Consider the following 22,394-nt stretch of genomic DNA (forward strand, 5'->3'; position numbering starts at 1 on the left):
AGAAATAGCTTCTTTCAGTTGTTATTCAGTTTGTAATAAATAGGAAATTCCACACTCTCCTGAGCGAGCAACCGTTTTCTGCAAAACATGAAACAGGTCACATTGTGCTGTACAGAAAAGCACAGTTATCTTAAAATTAAAAACAAAAATCGAAGACTACAGTGGCTTTGTGCTCCTGCAGTGTATGTCAGCAACTTTTGTGCCTGTGTTCTTTTGGGTGGATGAACTTTCTCTTTTGTTCCATTTATTTAATAAATACTTCTGCTAACACCTTTGTGTCACTTTTCTCAAAGCATTTGTCAGACACAAGGCCAGTATTAATGGCTCTTTCTTACCGTTAATCGCAACAGGGCTCTTCGGGGTGTACTCTTCCTAAAGGCAGCGTGTCCTACTGGTCTCTGTATCCTCTCCTTGGAGAGGATTTCCTGCTCCTGCCATTCAAGCTGCAGAATTCCCAGCTCCTCCTCTCTTCTGCTGGTGGGGTTGTAGACTGCTTCAAGCTCTCTCTCTTTTCCTTTTCCCATTGACATCTTCCCCACTGCTAGATGCAGGAGAGGTTTTCTTTTTCCTTCTACAAGTCTTTCCTCATCCATAGTGGACTTGGTCAATGGATCGCATAAGCAAATCGTATCTGATAAAAATAGTCATGTCTGGCCTAAACTCTGCTTCTGTAAACCAGTGGTCGCGGTGCGGGAACATTTCGATTTCCCTCCATTCGGCCATTTAAAATAGTGCTCCGTTATGTAAATAGTCCACGGGTGGAAGGGGAAGCAAGACCCAAACGGCCGAGGGAACTCCGGCGTTCTCGGTATCTCCCCTGGTGTATTTGTGCTCTTATTTCCCGGTGACCTCGAATGGAAGTGTTACTTACGCGGAGCAACCCGTAGCTGTTAAGTGCACCGGGTTCCGAGCTAGAACGCCAGGAGCACGTCTATTTTAGCCGTGGCAAACTACGAAGTTGCGAGCCGCAACTTCGGCTGGCTCGCTTCGGGCCCCGCCGGGACGGGTTCCGCGGCGCTCCCACCCCGCCGGCTCTCCGTGCTCTTCCAGCGGCACCGTTCTCCGCAGGTCGCGGTCCCACGGTGGCTCCGCCGCAGCCCTCTGACCTGCTGGAAAGCGTTAGGGAAGAGCCAGGCGTTTTGGCAGCTCGGTTCCTTTCCGGCCCCGAAGCGGGTTTTGGTTTGGAGACGACGCTCCCGGCGGTGCCCGGCCGGCCAACCCGCGGCGGGCGGGGCGGGGCGACCGTCCGGGAGGCGGGCGGTGACGGCCCCGGGGCCACCGCCCCCCTCAAATAGCCGCCGCCGGCGCCGCTCCCGGTAGCGGAGCCGGTACGGCCATACCCCCTATGGTGACGGTGGGGAGCGGCGGCAGCACCACCACCACCACCCCCCACCACCCCGCTGCAGCGGGGGCTCGACAGCTTCCCCGGCCTCTCCCTGCGGCTATGGGCACTGCAGCAGCGACCGGCGACGGCGACGACGACGACGACCCCGCAGGAGCTGCAAGCTTTCCGCGACTACGGGGAGAGCTGGTACCGCTCCCGCAAGGGGCTGGAGAACCGCTTCCAGCCGCGGGAGCCGCTCGCCCGGCAGCCGCAGGTGGGGGCAGCGGGGAAGGCGGCGGGGGGTGGGCGCGCGTAGCCCCGTGCCGGCGCCGCCTGACCGCCGCTCCCGGTGCCGCAGGTGACAGCAGAGGCGCGCTGCGAGCTGGTCAGCTGGCTCATCGCGGTGCACCGGTACTTCAGCGTCTCCTTCGAGGCGCTCTGCCTGGCCGTCAACATGCTCGACCGCTTCCTCGGCACCACCCCGGTGGCCGCCGACTGCTTCCAGCTCCTGGGGGTGACGGCGCTGTTCATCGCCTGCAAGCAGGTAGGGCTGCCGCGGAGTCCGGCTGCCCGCCGCCGGGGTCTCCGCGGCCACCCCCCGCCGCCGGGGTCTCCGCGGCCACCCCCGCCGCCGGGGTCTCCGCGGCCACCCCCGCCGCCGGGGTCTCCGCGGCCACCCCCGCCGCCGGGGTCTCCGCGGCCCCCTCCGCGGCCACCCCCGCCGGCTCCGGCGCCGGCGCAGCCCCAGCCCGGCCCTGGCTCCGCACCCTTTTCCCCCCGCACCGCTCGCCCACCCCTACGCGCAGCATCCCTACCCCCTGTCCCCCCTTGCAGGTGGAGGTGCATCCCCCCAGCATGAAGGAGCTCCTCGACCTCTGCTGCGGCGTCTTCTCCTGCCAGCAGCTCCGCAACCTGGAGTGCCTCATCCTGCGCCGCCTGGGCTTCGAGCTGGCGGCGCCCACCGTGAACTTCTTCCTGGAGCACTTCAGCCAGGTGCGGCTGGAGGCGCGGGGGGCCGACGCGGGAGAGGCGGCGGACGCCCGGAGCCTGGCAGTGGGCATAGCGGAGCTCAGCCTGGCCGACTACGCTTTCACCAAATACGCCCCTTCTCTGCTGGCCGCCAGCAGCCTGGGGCTGGCGGACCAGCTGCTGCGGCAACCGCAGTCCCCTGGACCTGCGGATCAGCGGCTACCCGGAGCGGGTCCTGCGGGACTGTGTGGACCAGCTGCAGCTCCTGGTCTCGCTGAACAGGCAGTTCCTGCCGCTCCTCCTGCCCCCGGAGGTGGTCCAGAAGTGCCACCGCCTGCGGGCTGGTAGCGGCGATGCCGCCGCCCGTCACTCGCACCTCTAGCCGTCCCGGGCGTAGTGGCCTCGGCCTCGGCCGCGGGCTGGGCTGGGCTGGGTGCGGGCTGGGTCGTCGTTCGTGCTCCGCAGAGCTGGCGTTGAGCCTCGTCAGCTCGGCGTTAGTGTCACTGGAGTTGGGAAATTAGATCACGTTTTGCGCCTGATGTACAGCAGTTGCACTGTCCCTGTGCCGCTCTGTAAAATCCAGCATGTAAATAATATACGGGGGTCTCGAGTACTTTATTATTTATTTGGAGTGTGGTCCGTAAAGATAATGGTGGAAGAACCCAATGAACGTTGAATAAACTCTTTTCTGCTTGGCACTGGTGCTCGTTTATTTGCTGGCGGTGTGCGTGCACAGCTGGGAGAGGAAACCCAGAGCGAGTTCACCCCAAAGGCTAACTCCAGCGGCCCCCCCCCCCCCCCCCAAACTAATGATGCCCGATGGTGTCATTCCCCGTTTCAAACGGACACGCCACTGGCTTGATCATGGCTGGGGTGTGCGTGTCTGTGTGTGGAATTAGGTGCGCTGACCTAAGTGTAGGAAAACAAAAAGTTAAATAATAAAACAGCTGGTTATTACTTTTCCAGCAGGTCTCTAATCCAGGCGCGTTGTAAAACGTTTCATTGTCTTCAGTTTATTGCCTTCGTATCTGTGCACAGAAGTGATGTTAGAAGAACATCTACGCCTCTGAAGTTGCCCTCGGGGGTGGTCGCCTTTCCGCGCAGCCGGGAGCGGCTGAACGGCACGCCGGGCTGCGCTCCGAGCCCAGCCCGGCCCGGCCCCAGGCGTTCAGGCGGGACGGGCGAAAACTGGCGGAGCTGCCGCGGCAGAAAGTACGCACCGGCCCGTGACAAGGGGCGAAGGGTCAGCCTGTGCTGAAATCCGCCGGTGATTTCGGCTGGGCCCGGCGCAGCTGCGGTGCGGTGGGTGACCCTCCCCCGGTGCGGGGCTCAGCCAAGCCGAGATGCCGCCGGCCGCTCGCTTTGGTTTCCTGCCCCCGCCTGACGCCTTCAACGCTGACGGCCCCTAGCCCTGCCTTTAATAAATAGCCGCATAGAAACCAGCCCAGCCCGCCAGCTGACGCCCACACGCGGCCCGGCAGGGACTGGGGGAGGGCGGGGGGTGTCTCGGCAGCGCCCCCTCCTCGGCCTTCCCTCCGGGGCAGCCCCCTCGGCCCGCCCCGGCTCCGCGGGCGCGGGGAAGGGCTCCGCGGGCGCGGGAGCCGCCGGCGCGGCCCGGGAAGGCGGCGGGAGGTTTCCGCGCCCCGGCGGAGGGAAGGCGGGCGGGGCAGCCCCGGGCATGGCCCCGGTCCCCCGCGGGCCTGTCCGCGCCCTTGCCCGCGGGGCGGCGCCGAGCGGGGGCGCGGGGCGGAGGGCGCCCGCCGGGACCAGGACCGGGACCGGGGCCGGGGCCGGAGCCGGAGCCGGGACCGGGGCCGCGACGGCAGCATGGAGCAGGGCGGCCGCCGCCGGGCCTTCGGCAGCATCTGCCCCAACAAGGTCCAGGGTCCGCCCGCCCGCCTCGCCAAGAAGCCGGCCCGGCCCGGCGGGGGGGCGGGGGGGGACCCACCCGGTCGCCCTGAGCCCCCGAGCGCCCCCGCCCCGCCCGCGCCGCAGCGGCGCCCCCGCCGGCCCCCGCCGCACCCGCCCTCGGTGAGTCTGTCCGCGGCGGAGAGCCCCATCCACCGGCCGCGTCCCCGTCCCCCTGCCTCCCACCACGCCCCCCCGGTGTCCCCCACCTGCATCCCCCGGCCGTGACACCCCCACCGTGCCCTCCACCGTGTCCCCCCGGCCATGTCCCCTTCTCCATGCCCCCTGCTGTGCCCCCCCCCCCTCGGTGCCCCCCCACCATGCTCCCCAGTCCTGCATCCCCTGGCCATGCCCCTCGAGGATGTCCCCCGGCCATGCTTCCCACTTCGCTGCACCCCCCTGGCTATGCCCATCCCTGGCCGGGCTCCTCACTCCTGTCCCTCACTGTCCCCAGTGCTCACCACCATCGACTGGCAGGATTTGGCAGCCTGTGCCCCCAACCTCCCCCACCACCCCGGCCGGCCCCGTGACCCTGCAGCAGGTAACCCCCCCTAGCTGGGGCAGGCTTGGCCGGCCCCAGCATGGGGCCACCCACCATGGGGTGGCCCTCTCAAGCCCATGGGTACTGGCAGCCCCCCCCACTCCCCCCCAGCCTCAGGCTTCCCACCTGTGAAATGGGCACAGTGGAGGACAGCGTCTTGTGCCACGCTTTAAGATGGGTTAGTGGCAAAGGCAGGGCAGGGGGCAGGCACCCGGGGGTGCTGGGGCTGTGGGAAGGTGCTGAGCGCAGGCAGCAGCCAGCGTCAGAGCGGTGTGGGCAGCAGTGGGCAGCATGGGCAGATCTGAGCCCTGGGACCCTGCTCACTGGCACATTTCCTTCACCCCTTCCAGGGTCCCTGCTTCCAGGATGAACCAGAGTTTGATTTCCAGGAGTTCAGAGAAGCTGTCGATGATTTTATATCTGGTAAGTAGATATTTTTCCTTACCTGAGCCAAACATGCCCGTGTATGCACGTTAGCAGTCACGCCGCATTCGGTCTCCTCTTTTTCTGCTTTGTTTTTGGGTTTTCAGATGCCCACTCATTGCTTGCTCGTCCCACCCTGGGACAGTGCATAAGGCAGCGCTCCACTGCGCACCCCCTTAGCGGGACTGGGCTGGCATTGAGCTTTCCCCCATGGGAGACAGAAATTAAATGCAAACAGACTTAGGGTGCACAGCTGACACAGTGGAGTAAAAGCATGTCGGGACATACCAGAGGGATGCTCAGAAGCGGGATGGTGTGCTGGGGTCGGGGGGAAGAAAGGACGTGAAAACCTCCTGTCTTAGTGCCTGTGGCTGTTGCTCCAGATGCATCCACCTTAATGCCACTGCCACTGGACTGCACCGACTTCGATTTCTCACTTGGTGAGGAGGTGGCCTTTGGGCCCTGTACGCCACAGCTGGAGAGCAATGCGCTGGCGCAGATGCCCCCACAGCGCCTGCCTTCCCCCGAGCCGTGCTGGAAGGACCTGGCGGACAGGCACCAGAAAGGACTGGGAGGTGCCCTGGAGGCAAACAGCCAGGTAGGGACCCCCAAGCCCTCCCCCGGGGCCTGTGCTGGGTTTCTCTCCCTTGCATCCTGCTGAGGTGGCTGGGTGGCCCTGGTGTGCAGCATCCCCTGGGCGGTGGGGCTGTCCCAACCACCCTGTCCCCACTTGTCCTTCGCAGCTGCAGGAGACCCTCATGCAGAGGCAGGAAGAGCTGTCGACGCTGCGGGAGAGCAACGTGCAGCTGAAGGAGCTGGCGAGCCAGGCCAGGCAGCTGGCTGCCGTTCTTGACGTGAGTGCTGCCCACCCCCCGTCTGGCCTGGCTGCCCCACGGCCCAGCTGGTCCCTGGGGGACAGGGCGGTGGGGGGTCGCGGTGGGGGACAGGGTGCGGGGCAGGACAGGGCCACGCGACGTGGGGGAGAAGAGGTGCGGGACGGGACGGTGTGGTGCAGCGTGGGTCCATGTGGTGCAGGACGGGGGGGGGTGTGGCAGGCGGGGTGGTGTGGTGTGGGACGGGGTGGGGCTGGGCAGTGTGGGTCGGGGTGGGGTGGGGTAAGGCAGGGCGGGAGGGAGCAGGGCGGGGGGGACAGTGCGGTACGGCTCGGGGCAGGGTGGGACGGGGCGGTGTGGGGCAGGGCTGTGAGGTGCGGGACGCGGCCGTGTGGTGTGGGAAGCAGCGGTGCGGGACGGCGCGGCGCAGGCCGCGGAAGTCGCCCTCTCTTTCCCCCGGCAGACGCTGATGCTCCCGCAACGCACCGACGGGGCGGCCCTTCCTCCTCCTCCTTCTCCTCCTCCTCCTCCTCATCTTTCACCTCCTCCTCCCGCCGCCGCCGCCGCCGGCCCGGCCGGCAGGTGGAGCGGGCGCGGGCGGCCGGAGCCGCGGGAGGAGGCGGCGGGCGTGGACACCATGCTGCGGGAGGTGTCGGAGAGGTGCCGCGCCGCCCTGCGGAGCCTGGGGGGCAGCCCGGGGGGCAGCCCCACGGCCAAGCGCCCGCGGCCGCTCCCGCGCCTGCACGGCGCCTTCCGCGGGCTGCGCACCGGCCGCGCCGCTCCGCGCCCGGGCGGCGGCGGAGCGGAGGGGGGCGGCAGCCTGCGGGCTGCGCTGGGGGAGGCGGGCGGCATCCGCACCCTGGCCTTCCCGCAGGGCAACGCCTTCACCCTCCGCACCGCCGCCGGCGGGTACCGCTTCCGCTGGGTGCCGCGCTGAGCCCCCCCGCCCCCGGCCCCCGCCAACCCGGCCACGCGTGTCCCGGGCGCGGCGGAGCGTGAGGCGTGGGGGCGCGCGCGCACACCCCCCCCCCCCCCCCCCCCCCCCCCCAGAGCTCGCCTTTATTCTCTCTGGAAACGGGTATTTGCGCTTCCCCCCCCCGGTGGCGGAGGCCGGAGGAGAGAGAGGACAAGCGCGGCGGAGGCGCCCGCAGGGCAGCGGGGGCAGCGAGCCCCCGGCCCCGCCACTGCAGCGGTGGCCGGGCGTCGGGCAGAGCTGTGGTGGTTTTCCTCGTCGGCATCTCGCCCTCGGTAGTTTGCCCGTGAATGCAATGAATGTAGAGAGGTTAAGGAAGATCTGCCCGGTTTTGTCCAGAGATTTTACTCGGTTGAGCAGAAGGGTGTAACTTACAGGGTAGCGACTGCGTTTGGCCGGCCTGAACACGGGCAGACCGTCCCAAGAGCTTTAAACACCATACACCTTCCCCATCACGGAATTTTACATCCACAATGCTTACGAATTGCACTTGTGTCGCTCATGTGCGCGCCTGCAGGCGTGTATTTGCGCACCGTGTGATGATTAAATAGTGCTTAAGATTGCCATTTATTTGGACGGTTTTAATGTAAACACAGTGTTTTGCATCAGGTATGCATATTTGCTTTCATTAGAGCAAAGATAACAGAAAGCTGTACATCTACACGAAGTTTACTCTGCTTGATGTGCTCAAGCAGAAAATTTTAGAATAAAACATGCCGCTGTTAACATTCAGTGGTATTATCTATCTTAAGTAAAGAGGAGCGGGAATCGTTAAATTTTTCTGAATGGATACGTTTCACTTGCACCCACTCGTTTGAAAGCTGAACCACTGACAGCACACGTGAAACTGTACCTGAAGTTTGTTTTTCTGTGGCACAGGAGTGAAGGCACTGTGCTCCACCCAGCATAGGGATTTTCCCTCTGTGAAGTTAGCAGTTTTTCTGCTTTCCAATACTCAGATTTTCCAGTGTTTTGCATGCGTCCATGCACATTAACAGCAATCCAACGGTAACAGGCTTGTGTGACGGTTAAGGTGATAGCACCATGTCATCAACTACTTGAAAGGGGGTTGTAGTGAGGTGGGTGCTGGTATCTTCTGTCAGGTGGCTGGATATAGGATGAGAGGAAATGGCCTCAAGTTGCGGCAAGGAAGATTTAGGTTGGATATTAGGAAAAATTTCTTTACTGAGAGGGTTGTCAGACATTGGAACAGGCTGCCCAGGGAGGTGGTTGAGTCACCATCCCTGGAGGTATTCAAAAAGCATGTAGACGAGGTGGTCCAGAACATGGTTTAGTGGGCATGGATGATGGTTGGACTCGATGATCTTGAAGGTCTTTTCCAACTTAAATGATTCTATGATTCTATGATCTCAGCAGATTTCTTAGGGGAGCTGCAACCCTGCATGTAGTGTTGTGCTTTTGCCAAGCAGAGACTGTATTAGGAAGGAGAATGGTTCTTGTCGCCAGCATGATGTATAGTTACGTGGCTCCTAGGAGACTGCAAAGGTGGTCCTTCAGTATTTGTGGTCCTTCAGTATCTGTGGTCCTTTGTGTCTGCAGCACTGACATTTTCTAGCAAGGGAGGTGCTGAAGCCCTGTCTGGGATGCAAAGGGCTCAACCCTGGGACGACTCCAGAGATGCTCATATTTCAGAAGACCAATGCCACCTTGGCCAAAATGCTGTGTGAAAGCTCTGGTTCCGCAGCAGACAGGAGAGACAAAACCTGCCCAGCTGCACTGAATTCAGCAGAGAATAGACTGATAACAAAGGGCAGCTTGTGTAGATATCTACAGTTCCTCTCCATGTGTTTTATGGTGTTAAACACAAAATGTATAGTGTGTACAACTTTGTAATGCTCATAAGCATATTAATTCCTCAGAAATAAAGGGACACATGAAAACTGTAGACTTCTCGTAGGATGCAACAATAAAATAATCACCCTGTTGGATTGTCACTAGTGTTGTTCTTGCTGCTACTTCAAGTCTTTTCAGAATTACAAATACATGTTTATCCACTTACTTCTGCAGTTAACCTGCTATACAGTTTCCATTGATTACTTTTACTCATAGTATTTCTATGTTGAAAGTATCCTTGGTTAATTTTGAGTTGTGATCTAAAAGTAATAGAAAATGATCATAGATGTCTTTTTGTAATTTATTTAATTTTAATCCCTGTTAATTGGAAAGGCTGAAAACTGGCTAATCAGACCAAGATGCTCCTCAATGAGACTCACAGGAGCATTGTCAGACACACGGACACATAACTGGTAAAAGGAAAAGGTGTTTGGTATGCAACGTGGTATGTTCGTAGTGTTAGGCTATAAACATAGTTACATAGTTGCAGTGGTATGCTATAAACATCTCCTTTAAACTATAAAGGTGTATTTTAAATTCACACTTATCTATCCACTTCCATACTGGAACTTCATTAAAAAGTGGACAAATCTCTTGCACAGATTAAAGCAGCCGGACAACTGCTTTCGTCAACAGTAACCTAGAAGGGCTCCCAGTGCCCTAAGCTGATCCCTGGAGAAGCTGGAAGTCCACCACTAGGAAACATCATGTCCAAACAGATATGGCTCTACGCTTAGTGTCCGGGGGGGGCGGGGAGGAGTTGTCTGTGCCACAAGGCACGGGGCAGAGCCCCTGGATGTGCAGCTGTGATGGACTGAAGAACATGTTGGTATGTGGTTTATGTTCACTGTGATTTTCTCTCCCTGGTGGTGCGCTGGACCATGCAATGGGTGAAGGGAACTGGCCAAGCCCCCAGCAGAAATAAGATGAAGTAGATGCAATGACATTTCATGAGCCTTGTTCCTGCTTACAAGTAAGCTTCTTCCACCTTTCCCTGCCCTGCTGGTGGCGGGCCATGGGATGGGTGGCTGTGGACGTGTGGCAGTGCAGAACAGTGGACAGCTGGGACACTTTGAGGTGAAACAGAAAAATACCTTTTAATTAGGAGGGGTGCCAGGGGAAGGGTTTAGTGATCATGTTTAGAATATAAGCACCTCAATTCTACATAAGTATTGTTCTGGGCATGCAGGTTTTTCACTGGATAAAATCTTTAGCTGTTAATTAAAAAATGACACCAGACCTCAAGGTACAGCTTGATTAAAAAGAAATATGAGAAAGAGGAACTATCTTTTAGTAAAGAGGTGCATATTAAGTCAGTAATTTTAGGTCTCTTAGGGATGGCAAGGGCAAAAGGGACCTGGATGGAGGTATTTAGAAATGGCAGAGGGCTTTTGGTATAATTATAACTTGTTGTCGTGGTTTCAGCCCAGCCGGTAACAAAGGACCACGCAGCCGCTCGCTCACTCCTCCCGCCCCCCTCCGGTGGGATAGGGAGGAGACGGAGGAGAGAAAAGAAAAAAACCCCTGGAACCTCGAGGGTTGAGATAAGGGCAGTTTACCGGGACAACACAAAAAAAAAAGTTTACAACAACAACAACGGTACTAATGGAAGAATATACAAAAAGAGTGATGCACAGTGCAACTGCTCACCACCCGGAACCCGACGCTCCGCCACTTTCCCCACCGAAAGTCGAGAGAGCTCCCCCTGGCCCGCTCCCCATTTATATACTGAGCATGATGTCAAATGGTATGGAATAGCTCCTTGGCTAGTTCAGGTCGGCTGCCCCGGCTATGCCCCCCCACCTCCCAGGTTCCTGTAAAAATTAACTCTATCCCAGCTGAACCCAGGACACTTGTGAAAGCCTTTTTTATCAGCAATATTGCCTGTTCCCTAGTCTAAAGGCAATAACCAAGACCAAGTGTTAGCATGGCATTTTCCTGTGGGGATTGCTGTGGTTGTTCAATGGATCATAAAGAGAAAACATTGCCCATTCATGAATCTGAGCTACCCTCCACATGTTTGTAATAGAAATGCTCTTGCTTTGGTATTCATATCAACTTGTACATAAACACAGGCATGCATTTGGTGTCATTTAATTAGCTTGACTACCATTTTTGAAGCACATGGGTTCCTACAACTCCCATTCATAGTAAGCTAACATCCATGAGAAAGATGCAGCTGGTGCTACCGTTGCTTTGCTGCAGACCCTGGGTAGTGGCGGGCTGGCATCAAGGAGGCTCGGACACTTGGTAATCCTGTAGAGACCAGACTGTAACGTGGCTATGGCACTGTAGCAGCAGTACTAAACTAATCCTGTTGGTTTTGGTTCTTCTGTTCAGTGATTGCAGAGAAATGGAATTTCACTGACTTTTCTCTCCTTGTTTTCCTGAATATTCTTCTGAAGAAAATTACCACTGTGTCTAACTTCAGGGAAAAGACAAGCATTTTGCAGTCAGTTTTATATAACAGCAGCAGCACTCTTCATCTTTTCTAAACATTGACTTACTTCTGGTCAGCAGCCATTATTTACATTTTGCATTGCACAGTCTTAACTAACAACTAAAGCTAATGAGCTCAAAAGAGGCTGCAGTTTGCTTTGGCACAACTATTTCATAGGTGTATCGGAAACAGTCTTAAAGTCTGCCTTGCACCAAGCACCTGTTCAAACTCTGATAGCAACTGACTGTTTATGTTCAATATTTACTTTATACTCTTCAACAAAATACTATAAAAACCCCCCAAATCAATAAGTGTCTTCAAGGTTATTCACACGTTGTGATCATTTTTGGTAAAGTCTCTGGATTTCTTGTGCGGGTCATGCAGTTACAATTAGAACTCACTTGTTAAAATAGGGTAGCTGGAAATTTTGAGGCTTATTCTCTTTTTCACCCAGTAAATTGTTGTTGCAATAGCCTGTGAGGGTATGTCCCAGACATTCTCCATGTAAGTCTCTCTGCCACAGGCTGACAGACACCAAGCATGCAGAAGATGGTTACATTTTGTGCTCTGATCTCTTCTCTGGCACAGGTCTCAGGATTTCAGGCAGTCACTCCTGTAGTGAATCTCATATATCTATTTGGACAAAGCTCACCTCAGCTGATGCTTTACAGTTTCAAACAGCTTTAGCCTATCTATGTACTGGGCATCTCCGTGAATCCCTCTGGGTGGACTGCTCTGGCTTTCAGAAGGGGGACACCGGTGGCACATCGACTCAGCAGAGAGCCTCCACACCCTAGAGGAATTGCTGGGAAATCTCAGTTCTGGTTGACCACATTTGCAGGCATCTAATGCAAATAAATACTAACAATTCTAACGCTCTCTTCTATATACTTGAACAGTCCAAATGTCCTCTCTTTTAAGCCTTTCTGTGGTGATGTGTGGTTCAGCTGGTTCGGCACCTTAAAATGCAGCACTTTGCAATGTGAATGATCAAGTTACTGCTTGGGGATTTGTGGTGACAGCTGACTTGCTCCAGAATCGTGTGAACTCCCATTTATGATAGTGCTGAGGCAGTATAGCCAGAGACCTGCTAGAGACACTTTTCTCCTCTAACCTAATGGGATTGCCATTCTTTTAAGCTGGCAATAGCACACAGAGGCCTCAGTGCCCTGCACGTGCACATAGTAAAAGATAGCATGGAGACTCCTTGATTCCAAAAAGATAGGTGTCATACAAAAGGGAGCATCTTATACCCTGGTTACAGTCAGGAAGCTGAGGCACAGAGGTGTAACGTGATTTGGCGTAGGCCACTGCATGTGTCTGTGACAAAATAAGAGACAAGATGCTGATCTGTGTGACCTGCTCGGGTTGTTCTTCATAACCATGTATTGTCTCCTCTCTGTGCCCTGAAATCATCCTGCCTGTTGGAGGACTGTAACTAGCTGATACTGGAGCTAGGCGTAAGGAGAGGCACGTGTGGAAGAGAAGTAGGAAAGGAAACATGTTGCAAGCCAAACTGTAGGTTTTGTAGCAAATGTCTTTTTGTTGAAAAGGCTTTAGAAGTTGGTCAGGATCTGCATGTTAAAAATGTAATTCAAATCAATGAACTCTTCCAGAAAAAGGCATTTACATTCATCATTATGTTTATGTTATCTAGTCAAAAGTAAAGGTATTTATAAGGAACTCCTTGCAGGTTTGGTTTGTGTTTTGGTTTTTTTTTTTTAATTTCTGTTGTGCTATACTCCAAATTGGTTAGCAGTCATCTCTGGGTTCCTAGCACTGTGAATAATAAACCGCATTTTTAAAAGAATAATTTTCTGAATGAAAGATATCAGACAGGTGACTTTACACTGTCACTAAAAAAATTTATAACATATTTCGTTTGCCAACCATCATGGAAATTTTGTAAGAAATATTTTCCCTTTATTTCTAGGGAACAGAATAGCACAGTCCCTTTGTGCTAGCGGTTAGTCTCAGCCTACTCTGCCTGCTCCTTGGTCATCTCATCATGTTCTGTTCTTACACCAGAACAGACCCAGAACTCATAAGTCGGACACTGGAACCCCATATTCAGCTCCTGCCCCCTCCCTCCAAATCTTACAACCCCAGCATAGTGGTAGAGTCAACTGTTGTGAAAAAAAAAAAAACCCAACAAAACAAACAAACAAACAAGCAAACAAACAAACACCAACAAAGGAGGGAAATTTAAAAACAGGTGAAATATCTGCAAACTGTAAAGCTTTATAGTGTTTTCAGTATGGATTATACGGTGTTAAAACTGAGGCAGTGTACAATTATAATATTAGTTTTCACCCCTGAAGTTCAGTGCTGCCTTTTGAAATGATTAAAGAAAATGACATGTCCAATTCTTCACACAACACAGAAAAATCCCTTTTAAATTTGAATAAAACTCAAGAGCAGGTGGAATTCAGATCTGTAGCTAAATATTTGTTTTACACTAAATATTTGCCATAAGTAGAATTCTCTGTCAGCAATGGATTCAATGTCCTCAAAATTAAATCTTTTTACTTCTCGTTTTGGGGTTTTGGGTTAAGACCAAAATCAACACCTACAACTATGAACTATGAACCTGCAGAAAGTGTTGATAAATACTATGCTGCTACTTTTGTATGAAATCTTACACAACCTTGATTTAGGAAGAAAAAATTTGAGCATATGAATAAGTCATCAGAAAAAAAAGCTGGCTGAAAACATTTGTTTATTTTTGTAAATGCCCAGAACTAGAAGGATGATCATAATTTATATTTGCTTGTTTAGCAGGTGCTCTGACATACCATAGCCTCTCTTTGTCTGATTACTTTCCACTGGATGTTATCCAAACAATTCTACTTTGAATCATAGCTCCTTTGGGATTTTTTTTTTTTTTCCTTTGCAGATGCTCAGTTGTCTTATTATTCTGGCAACAAATACAACATGAATTAGCAAATTTGCTCCCTGGGATTCACCTTCTTTTAGCTTAGGTGGAGTGGACATGGGAAACTGAAGTCAGTTTCCACTACTGTCATGATACTTTGAGTGGTTGCAGTAGTACTTTCATGTGGTCAAAGATCTGTCACGGTATATAAATAATCATTAAGGTCATGTAAGGTGATTTTTTTTACTGTAAGAAAATATATTTAACATGTTAAAACTAAACCTCAGTACAAAAGCATTCTTCACAACTTATTGAACAGTTTACAGCTGTTTAAATAAAGCAATAAAAAATTGTTATAGCCCTAAATTCTTTCCATGTTAATGAAAGATTTAGCCAGATTAACCTGTTTATTGTACCAAAGACACACCTCAGTATATTGTTACTCTATTTTCAGTCAACAGTTACAACACAGACCCTGAGAGTTTATGAATGCATTTGAACAAGTGTGCAATCAAAGTTAGGAAGTTTAAATTGCAGCTTCTGGTATGTGTAGTCATCTAGTAGGTAAAGTTCATCTCACTTGTGTATGGTTTTCTTCCTGGATGATATATAATCACTTAAAAAATGCAAAGAGAGGCTGGACTTAAATGCAGAGTCGCTCTCTTCCATTTTGATTTGTACCACCAAAATTTCATAAAATTAAAAACATGAAAACCTCAAAAGCAAGGACTTTGTCACTGACAGGGAACAAAAATGTTAGAAAAATGGTTGAACCACAGCCTCATCCACGTACAAGTGCTCCCTTCTGTACCTTAGACTGGGCTGCAGCCCTGGGATCAGCCAGATTACAAACTGCCCTTGAAGGTCTATGGGCATGTTGGCAAAAACTTGAAACAACCACCCCTTACCGTACATCTGGTATCTGGCCCTATATTTGTAACTTTAGTCTCATTTACTGCAATTTTGAAAATGATTCAGCTTGACCAGAAAACAACTGCCAAATCTCCCAGAACAGTATCTCTCTCTGCACAGGACTTCCACTGAACAGGCACCTCACTTACTTACTGTCTTTTTCCTCATTTAGAGAGCCTGATTAGAAATAATCTTAATTACCCAATATATTGTTTCTTTGTCTGCAATTGTAGTTTCCCATAAAAAGTGGCTTTCCAGAGGAAGAAGGAAATTGTCAACTCGCTGAGGGAGGATCTGTGAGGACAAAACCATTAATGGAGGCAAATTGGGTCATAGATTTAGGCAGTGAAAGAAAAAGCACAAGTATTGCCCGAGTGACTTTCTGACCAAAGTGAGGAACCCACCTCTTTATTCAGACTTGCTCCTAGCTGTGATCTGACAAGGATAATGGCCATAAACTTGTTTCTTTTCAACAAGAAGGGAAGGGATAGGAGGGTAAATGTCATTTTCAAAAGATGCTTGGTTACGTATTTATCCTCCCCCTTCTTCCTCCCGTCTTAAAGTCTGCTTCTTTAGCTGCCTTGTACTATGCTGGTAATTCAAAAGTAATGAAAGCAAAGTCCTATTGTGTTGCATGCTCTCTAAACCCAGAGTCTCTGCCCAAAGACACTTTTTGAAAGTGTGCACCCTTTTGGCTTATCTTGTATGGCTCTTTTGGTGGCAGAAAAATCACAGAATTTCACAGTGAAATATTTAAAGGAGGAAAAGAAGTGCAGCTAACTATCAAATATGATTTTTCTTCTTAGTGCATTCTTTCTCTTAGTAACACTTTTAAAGTATTTTTCTCAATTTTTTCTAGTACTTGGTGAACCCCTGTGAACAAGTTTAGAACCTCTAACACAGCTAAGATGTCAGTGCAAGGAGCACTGATTCCAACCAACCTCTCACAGAAGAGTTAAACAACTGGGGCAGAAGAAGTAGAGATGTGAATATTTGGAAAGGCTTTCCCCATTATTGTGCAAACAAGCAAGTTCTGACCTCCTGCACAAATTCTTTAACACACTTTAGCACACATTCAGCATCTGAGGTTAAGCTTGAAGATTATGAAATAATCAATGTCTCGATTGTTTATTTCCTCATTAGTTATTATCTTGAAAATCCCCATGGTCCAGTTGAATCTCTTTGGAAGTTCTCTAGTATTCTTCCTAGATTGTTCACATTTGCCCAGCCACTTCAAAACAATAAATGAGTCTGTCACTCCCTTCTGTGGGCTTTGAATCAGGCTACACAGGATGGGAAGGCATGAACTTCTCAAGTACACCAGGCTGTTTTCCTTGCTTATACTGATGAAACAACTTTCCATGAGTTGTTGGAGATAACTGCAGTGGGCATTTGTTTCTTGTAATTTTTATCTTGTTTTTTCTGTTTTTTTTTTTTTTTTTTTCCCCTGGGAGTGATTGTATCAAAATCACTTAAGGGAATAAAATGAAACTTGATGGGAGAGATTCTCTGTTGACTTTGGGTCCAGTCTATTGAAGCACACAGAGGAAGTAGTGGGTTCTTGTTCACTCATACTCAGTACCTTATCCACATGAAGGTCTAATTTGCACCAGTAGAAAATCAGGAATAGCCAAAGCTGGACTCTGCCTCCTCTGCTGTCTTCTCTGTTTCACTCTGCTGGGTACGTATCTGGGGAAGACAGGCAGCTGTGCAGGAGATGGCATCGCAAAAGCTCTTCACTGACAGTATTCAGCTGTAGAAGGGCTACAGCAACATTATCCCTTTAGTCCAGATGAAGAATGTGTGTTTGAAGCAAGTCTCGTGCTTGATCCCATATTCCCCACCTTGGTTTCGTATTGCACAGCAGTCTTGGAGGTTGTCAACTGGATTCCTTTCAGATGAAATGAAACAAAAGATGCCCTCCAGGAGCTCATTTAATTTACCTCAACTGCTAATGGGCATTTAGTCCAGACACCTCCCCTCAAGCATATACAGAATGGACCCTGGATCTTGGCATCAGCTGTTTCACTTCCTGGTCCACTCATGCCACTCCTCACTCCTCACTACTGCAGACATAGGTAAGGCCACTCTATGCAACCTGGAGCATGTCTTGTAGAAGACAGGGGAATCTTGTATATTGTGTATAATGCCTACTGGTCATAGTAGTACAGTTGTGACAGAAACCCAAGATCATAGATATTGCACTGGTGACATAACTCCCAGGAAAGTGTCAAACAATATCAGAACAGCCAACACAATGTTTTTAGGAATGAAAGTAACCAAATACATGAGTGACAGAACTCACTGTAGTGCATGAAGCTGCAAGGAACTGGAAAACGGAGATGCACCTCAGCCAGTTTGAACATTTGTATAGATTTTCCTTCTGTTCTGCATACTCACCTCCCCCTGCCCCCCAAGCAAGCAAACACATTGGTCTGACTTTAGTAAAATAAACAAAGGCCAGCAAACAGGTATCAAACCTGAATTTTTGCTGCTAACTAGGGGATCCATCTAGAGAGGAACTAGAAATGGGGTTTAGTCCTGAATTTTGTCTGCTTGTTGGCCTAAGTCCTCACCTATCTGCTATTACAGAAGGAGCCTTAGTTGTTGTCCTGGTTTCAGCTGGGATAGAGTTAATTTTCTTTCTAGTAGCTGGTACAGTGCTATGTTTTGGATGCCATATGAGAAGAATGTTGATAACACACTGATGTGTTCAGTTTTTGCTAAGTAGTGTTTATACTAAGTTAAGGCGGCTGGAGGGGCACAAGAAGTTGGGAGGGGGGACACAGCCAGGACAGCTGACCCAAACTGGTCAAAGGAATATTCCATACCATGTGATGTCATGCCTAGTGTATAAACTGGAGGGAGTTGGCCGTGGGAGGATCGCTGCTTGGGAACTAACTGGGCATTGGTTGGTGAGTGGTGAGCAATTGCGTTGTGCATCACTTGTTTTGTACATTCCAATCCTTTTATTGTTATTATTGTCATTCTATTCTCATTATTAGGTTCTTCATTTCTGTTCTATGAAACTGTTCTTATGTCAACGCACAGGTTTTACTTTTTTCCCCGCTTCTCCCTCCCATCCCACGGGGCGGGGGGGGGTGTGTGAGTGAGTAGCTGCGTGGTGCTTAGCTGCTGGCTGGGGTTAAACCACGACAGTCGTAAACATGTGAAACTCTATCGGCATCTGTGGAATTGCCTATATTTTCCTTTTGCAGATCAACAAGTAAGGTTTTTTATTTCACAGGATGCTTCTTCTTCCAAGCCTTAAGGAATGTATGGAAAGAGTTAGTGAATCAAATGAGTATTAGGGGTGTCAGATGCTTTTGGAAGTTGCCCCATAATCTAATCAAATAATTTTGTTTAAACAAAACACTTCTAAGTATGCTTTATCACAAAGCAAATATACCTGTGTAACCAAGGGAGCATTTTACTAGCATTCAGTACAGTGCAAATTAGCAAGTAGGTCATAATTTCAAGATAATGAATGTTTGTCAATTATGTTTACATTTCAGTAGATACACAAGGGCTAGATTTAGAAGTGATTTTGATAGCAATTTCTTCAGTGAGAATCAAGAGTGAAACAAACTAGGATGTGGAGGAAAGTACTGAGGGATTTGCACTGGCTTTTAATGCCCATATTCAAGATTTTTCAATAAGAAAATATTAAAATTGTGGAATAAAAAAAAAGTAGCAAAGAGAGATGACACACAAGCAAGAAATATAGCAGTAGTATTTACAGTCAAGGTAAAAAAGGTGAAGGCATAAGTTAGAGGCAAATGAGAAGGCAATCAGTAGCACTCAAGGTTGTACTTCCATTATAATAGAGGCAGTAAATGCTCACAACTGCTTTCACAAATCCACTGGGAAAGAGATCTGGTCACAGCAATCCACGCTGCAAAACACAACCACACACCTGAGAGCCAGTGTCCGAGTATCAGCGTTAGAGGGGGAGGTAACAACCTAGCAGAGGCTGAGGCATTGCAATGCCTCAGTTTGGGGTGCAGGACTGCTGGACCTACCTACCACTTTGCAGGGAAGTGTTTTGACCGGGAGGCCCCTGTATAAAAGGTATAGCACCAACTTTGGCTTTGCTAAAACAGGATATAGGAAATCTTTCTCAGCTTTTGCAAGAAACAGCTGTAAGAGACCACGGGGAAGGGTCTTGATTCTTCATCCTGTGTATTTAGAGGCAGCTGTTTCAAGGTGGGTGCTGTGGTGCTGGGACAGCCCCCCTGTGCTCAATGCACCCTTCAGGCAGCTTAGTGTGGAGATTTTCTGGGCTTTGCACCTACTCTGAGATGCCCTTCTTCCTCCCTGCTGCGGCTCTGTGTAGGCAATCTAAACGTGTAGTGGTGTGTGTACTCAGCAAGCGGCAGAAAGTCAAGCGCTGACTCCACCTCTGCTCCGGACAGGCAGGGTGGTCTGTAGCTGCTCAGACATGTTGGTGTACAGCTCTTCAGTATCGGCAGGTCCTCTCAGGTGGTGAAAGGGTGCTGCTCCAGCTGTGGGTAGAACTGCAGGTGACTGCCAGTGTACGGAGGCACCTCTTCTCTTCAGGCTTTAGATTCTTTTCTCGGAGTTGAAGGGCATTACCAGAACACTGCATTTCACTCATACAGTTGTCTCTATTAATGTTTTTTTGCCATAGGCATGTATCCAGATCTGGCATCCAGTGCCAGTGTGTTTGCTTGCATCCCCCCCTGAGTTTTAGGTGTCTAAACCTTTTACTGAAGCCTATCCCAGCTTTCATGGACAATAGCTGAGCTGCTGCTGGGGCACGCATGGGAGGACTGTGTGACCTGAGGTCTATAAACACTAACCTTAAGTATGCACATTGGCCTAGTGATTTAGCAGGACCGCTTTACTTAGGCATAATCATGCAATGTATGTAATGGCTCTGCCTGTTTGGTTTGTGTGGTATGGTGTGGATCTCACAGGATTTGAGGATATGTTAGCTTTTAAAATATTCGAATAGGCAGGTTTAAGAGAAGGGAGGTTTGTTTTTTTTTTTTAAAGTGACATTTCTAGAGATCATGATTCTACTGTTTCGCATTTCAGTACTTCATTGCTATATGAAATAGCAATCATGAGAAATGCAATAGAAGGAATTATACCACTTACAGAAAAATGGCCCCCCTTGCTCAAAATCAGCAGATCAGTTCTCTGCTTCAAGTGCTGGAGCGTCTAACTTTAAATGAATCATGAGAATACTTCATAGGACTATTTATTCATATAGATTGATGCTGAATGCCTGAAAAGTTTACATGACTGCAAAGAGTTTTCTCTTGAAGGCAGTCTATATTATGCTCTAATGGGCCTTCATTTTCCATCAACAAAGAAGTAGCTTTGTAATTCCCTAACTCAGGTGGATCTCAGGTGGAAATAAACACACGAAGGAGGTTTCCTAACACATTTCAATTTGGCTTCTTACAGTTGTTTGCATCTTTGGGACATTTTGCAGCATTTTTTGTGGTGAGAGGTAAAGAGTGCTACAAAGTCACTGTTTGACCTGTGATGGACCACTGCTCAGCTTTCTAAAAGCCCTGATTAAGTTCTTTCTTCTCTTAGGAAACTCCTACCTGTTACTTCCTTTACAGTTGGTTGGTTTTCTGAGGATGGCTGCATAGGTGATAAAAGGTACGTACCCAGCACCTCCACAGAGTATTCTTCAAAAATCTAATTAGAACTATCAAATATCCATTCCCATTATCACAGTAATGGGCGTCACATAATCCAGGATGTTCTGGGGTGTGCAATGCAGAGCAAGTGCATTTCAACAAAATGAAAAGGAAGAGGTGAGGCTAGAAATAACAGGTGAATCTCTTACACTGGGTTCTTTGTGTGGAAGGTGTTACTAATAAAACAGCTACAGATATATTTATGGATAAATGTTTTCTACCATTTTATTCTTGTTTGGTCTGATAGTCCCCAGCATAGCTCCATTTGTATGTATGTTCATACTGTGCTCCTCTCTTTTCTTTTGTTACCAAGTTTGTATCTCCTGGTGAAATTCAGAGTCCCTTTTGCCTCTGTGGCCTTTGAGTGAGTTCAGGAGTCTGGCAGTTCCAAGGTCTTTGCAGGACTGGAGAGTCACACTGCCTCTGAAAGGAGCTGTAATGGACTTGTATCTGCTGCGAGGGGAGAGAATTTTGCATATTGCGTGTGGACAGAGATGATTTGACCTACACCTATACCCTGGATATCACGAAACGGTTTTAGAAGCTTAAAAAGGTGCAAGAGTTGAAATACGTGGACATCTACTACGGAGTTAGGTACAAACTGCATATCTTCAACACATTAAGTTTTCAAAGTGCTTAAATGTAAGAACACAATCTTAGGATATGAATTAACCTATGTCATCTAGAAACTGCATAACTAAACCACTGGTTTGCTGAAGTCGGTATCTTAATAGTGAGTGATATTATCTGACTGTAAATACTGACCTGTTTTCAAAGAGTGTAGTACCCAACAGAAAAATAACACCCCAAAATACATTTTATTTTAAAACTTAGCTTATAGGTTCAGCTATATTGAAAATACGGTCTGACCCAATTCCCTGAAAATTAGTTTTTTTGAAGTGAAACCAGAGACTTGTTTCCATGGGAAATGGTATGGAGATGCAACAGAATTTCAGGAACTCACAGCTGATGGAGCTGAACCTGTAGGCAATTACTTGATTGAAACAAGTTTGCAAAGAGAGATGACAGTTGCTTTTTAAGGTGTATATTTAATTGCCCTTGTCCAGGAAAGAATGTTAGAAACCTTGCCCTGTCTCCAAGACCACCTGAGAGGAATCATCTGCAACAGGTGCCTGAAGCCTTGGATATAGTTACAATTCATAATTATTCAAAGCCATAATTACTTTTTGCATAACTCAATTTTACAATAACTTACAGCAGCTTGGTACTGGTAATGTAGTAATAAGTGCCATGCTAACAATAGAAGTTGCTAGGGAAGCTTTGGAAAGAACCACACCCGAGTGGCATTTTGGCAGTTTGTTAATCCAGACTCTCAAGATTCCAGGATGAAATATTATTTAGGCACACAGTTAGCAGCTGGCAATGAATCCATGGTTTGCCCTGTACCACTGTGAGAACTGTTCCTCTAACCTACCCAGAAGCATCTGATTACTGATACGACTGAGCAGGCAGCAAGATTGGGATCTTTCTAAGATACTGGCTGAAAAGCTAGAGGGAACAGTGAAGAAATATAGAAAGCAAAATTAACGTGTTTCCACACCTCAAGACCTCTGGTCTGTGAGCATCTAACAAAGCTGGGACATCACTTTCTCTCTGGCAGGAAGTTAGAGGCCTCAGTTCCCAGAAATCTCTCATCACTT

At 49.8% G+C, this 22,394-nt stretch overlaps 2 protein-coding genes across 2 annotated transcripts; both read left to right on the forward strand.

The window, feature by feature from the left end:
• The first annotated feature begins 607 nt into the window (after positions 1-607).
• Positions 608-2,927, forward strand: CCNO (cyclin O). Its single transcript, XM_052776630.1, is given in 8 exon segments — positions 608-670; positions 912-1,241; positions 1,243-1,311; positions 1,313-1,471; positions 1,473-1,598; positions 1,683-1,868; positions 2,159-2,479; positions 2,481-2,927. Coding segments are annotated over 8 exon segments (1,449 nt in total). The 3' UTR covers positions 2,676-2,927.
• A 2,195-nt stretch (positions 2,928-5,122) lies between these two features.
• Positions 5,123-6,935, forward strand: MCIDAS (multiciliate differentiation and DNA synthesis associated cell cycle protein). Its single transcript, XM_052775651.1, has 4 exons — positions 5,123-5,165; positions 5,549-5,763; positions 5,909-6,019; positions 6,462-6,935. The coding sequence occupies exons 2-4, from the start codon at positions 5,563-5,565 to the stop codon at positions 6,933-6,935; spliced, it is 786 nt and encodes a 261-aa protein (XP_052631611.1). The 5' UTR covers positions 5,123-5,165; positions 5,549-5,562.
• Positions 6,936-22,394: the final 15,459 nt, after the last annotated feature.

The sequence above is a fragment of the Harpia harpyja genome, chromosome Z, assembly GCF_026419915.1.
Source record: "Harpia harpyja isolate bHarHar1 chromosome Z, bHarHar1 primary haplotype, whole genome shotgun sequence".
NCBI classification, from domain to species: domain Eukaryota; kingdom Metazoa; phylum Chordata; class Aves; order Accipitriformes; family Accipitridae; genus Harpia; species Harpia harpyja.

Bases quoted from the DNA above. Each gene is read 5' to 3' on its own strand.
- MCIDAS (XM_052775651.1), top strand. From the start codon at position 5,563: ATGCCACTGCCACTGGACTGCACCGACTTCGATTTCTCACTTGGTGAG. The intron at 5,764-5,908 runs GTAGGGACCCCC...TGTCCTTCGCAG, and splicing joins CCCTGGAGGCAAACAGCCAG to CTGCAGGAGACCCTCATGCA. The intron at 6,020-6,461 runs GTGAGTGCTGCC...TTCCCCCGGCAG, and splicing joins AGCTGGCTGCCGTTCTTGAC to ACGCTGATGCTCCCGCAACG.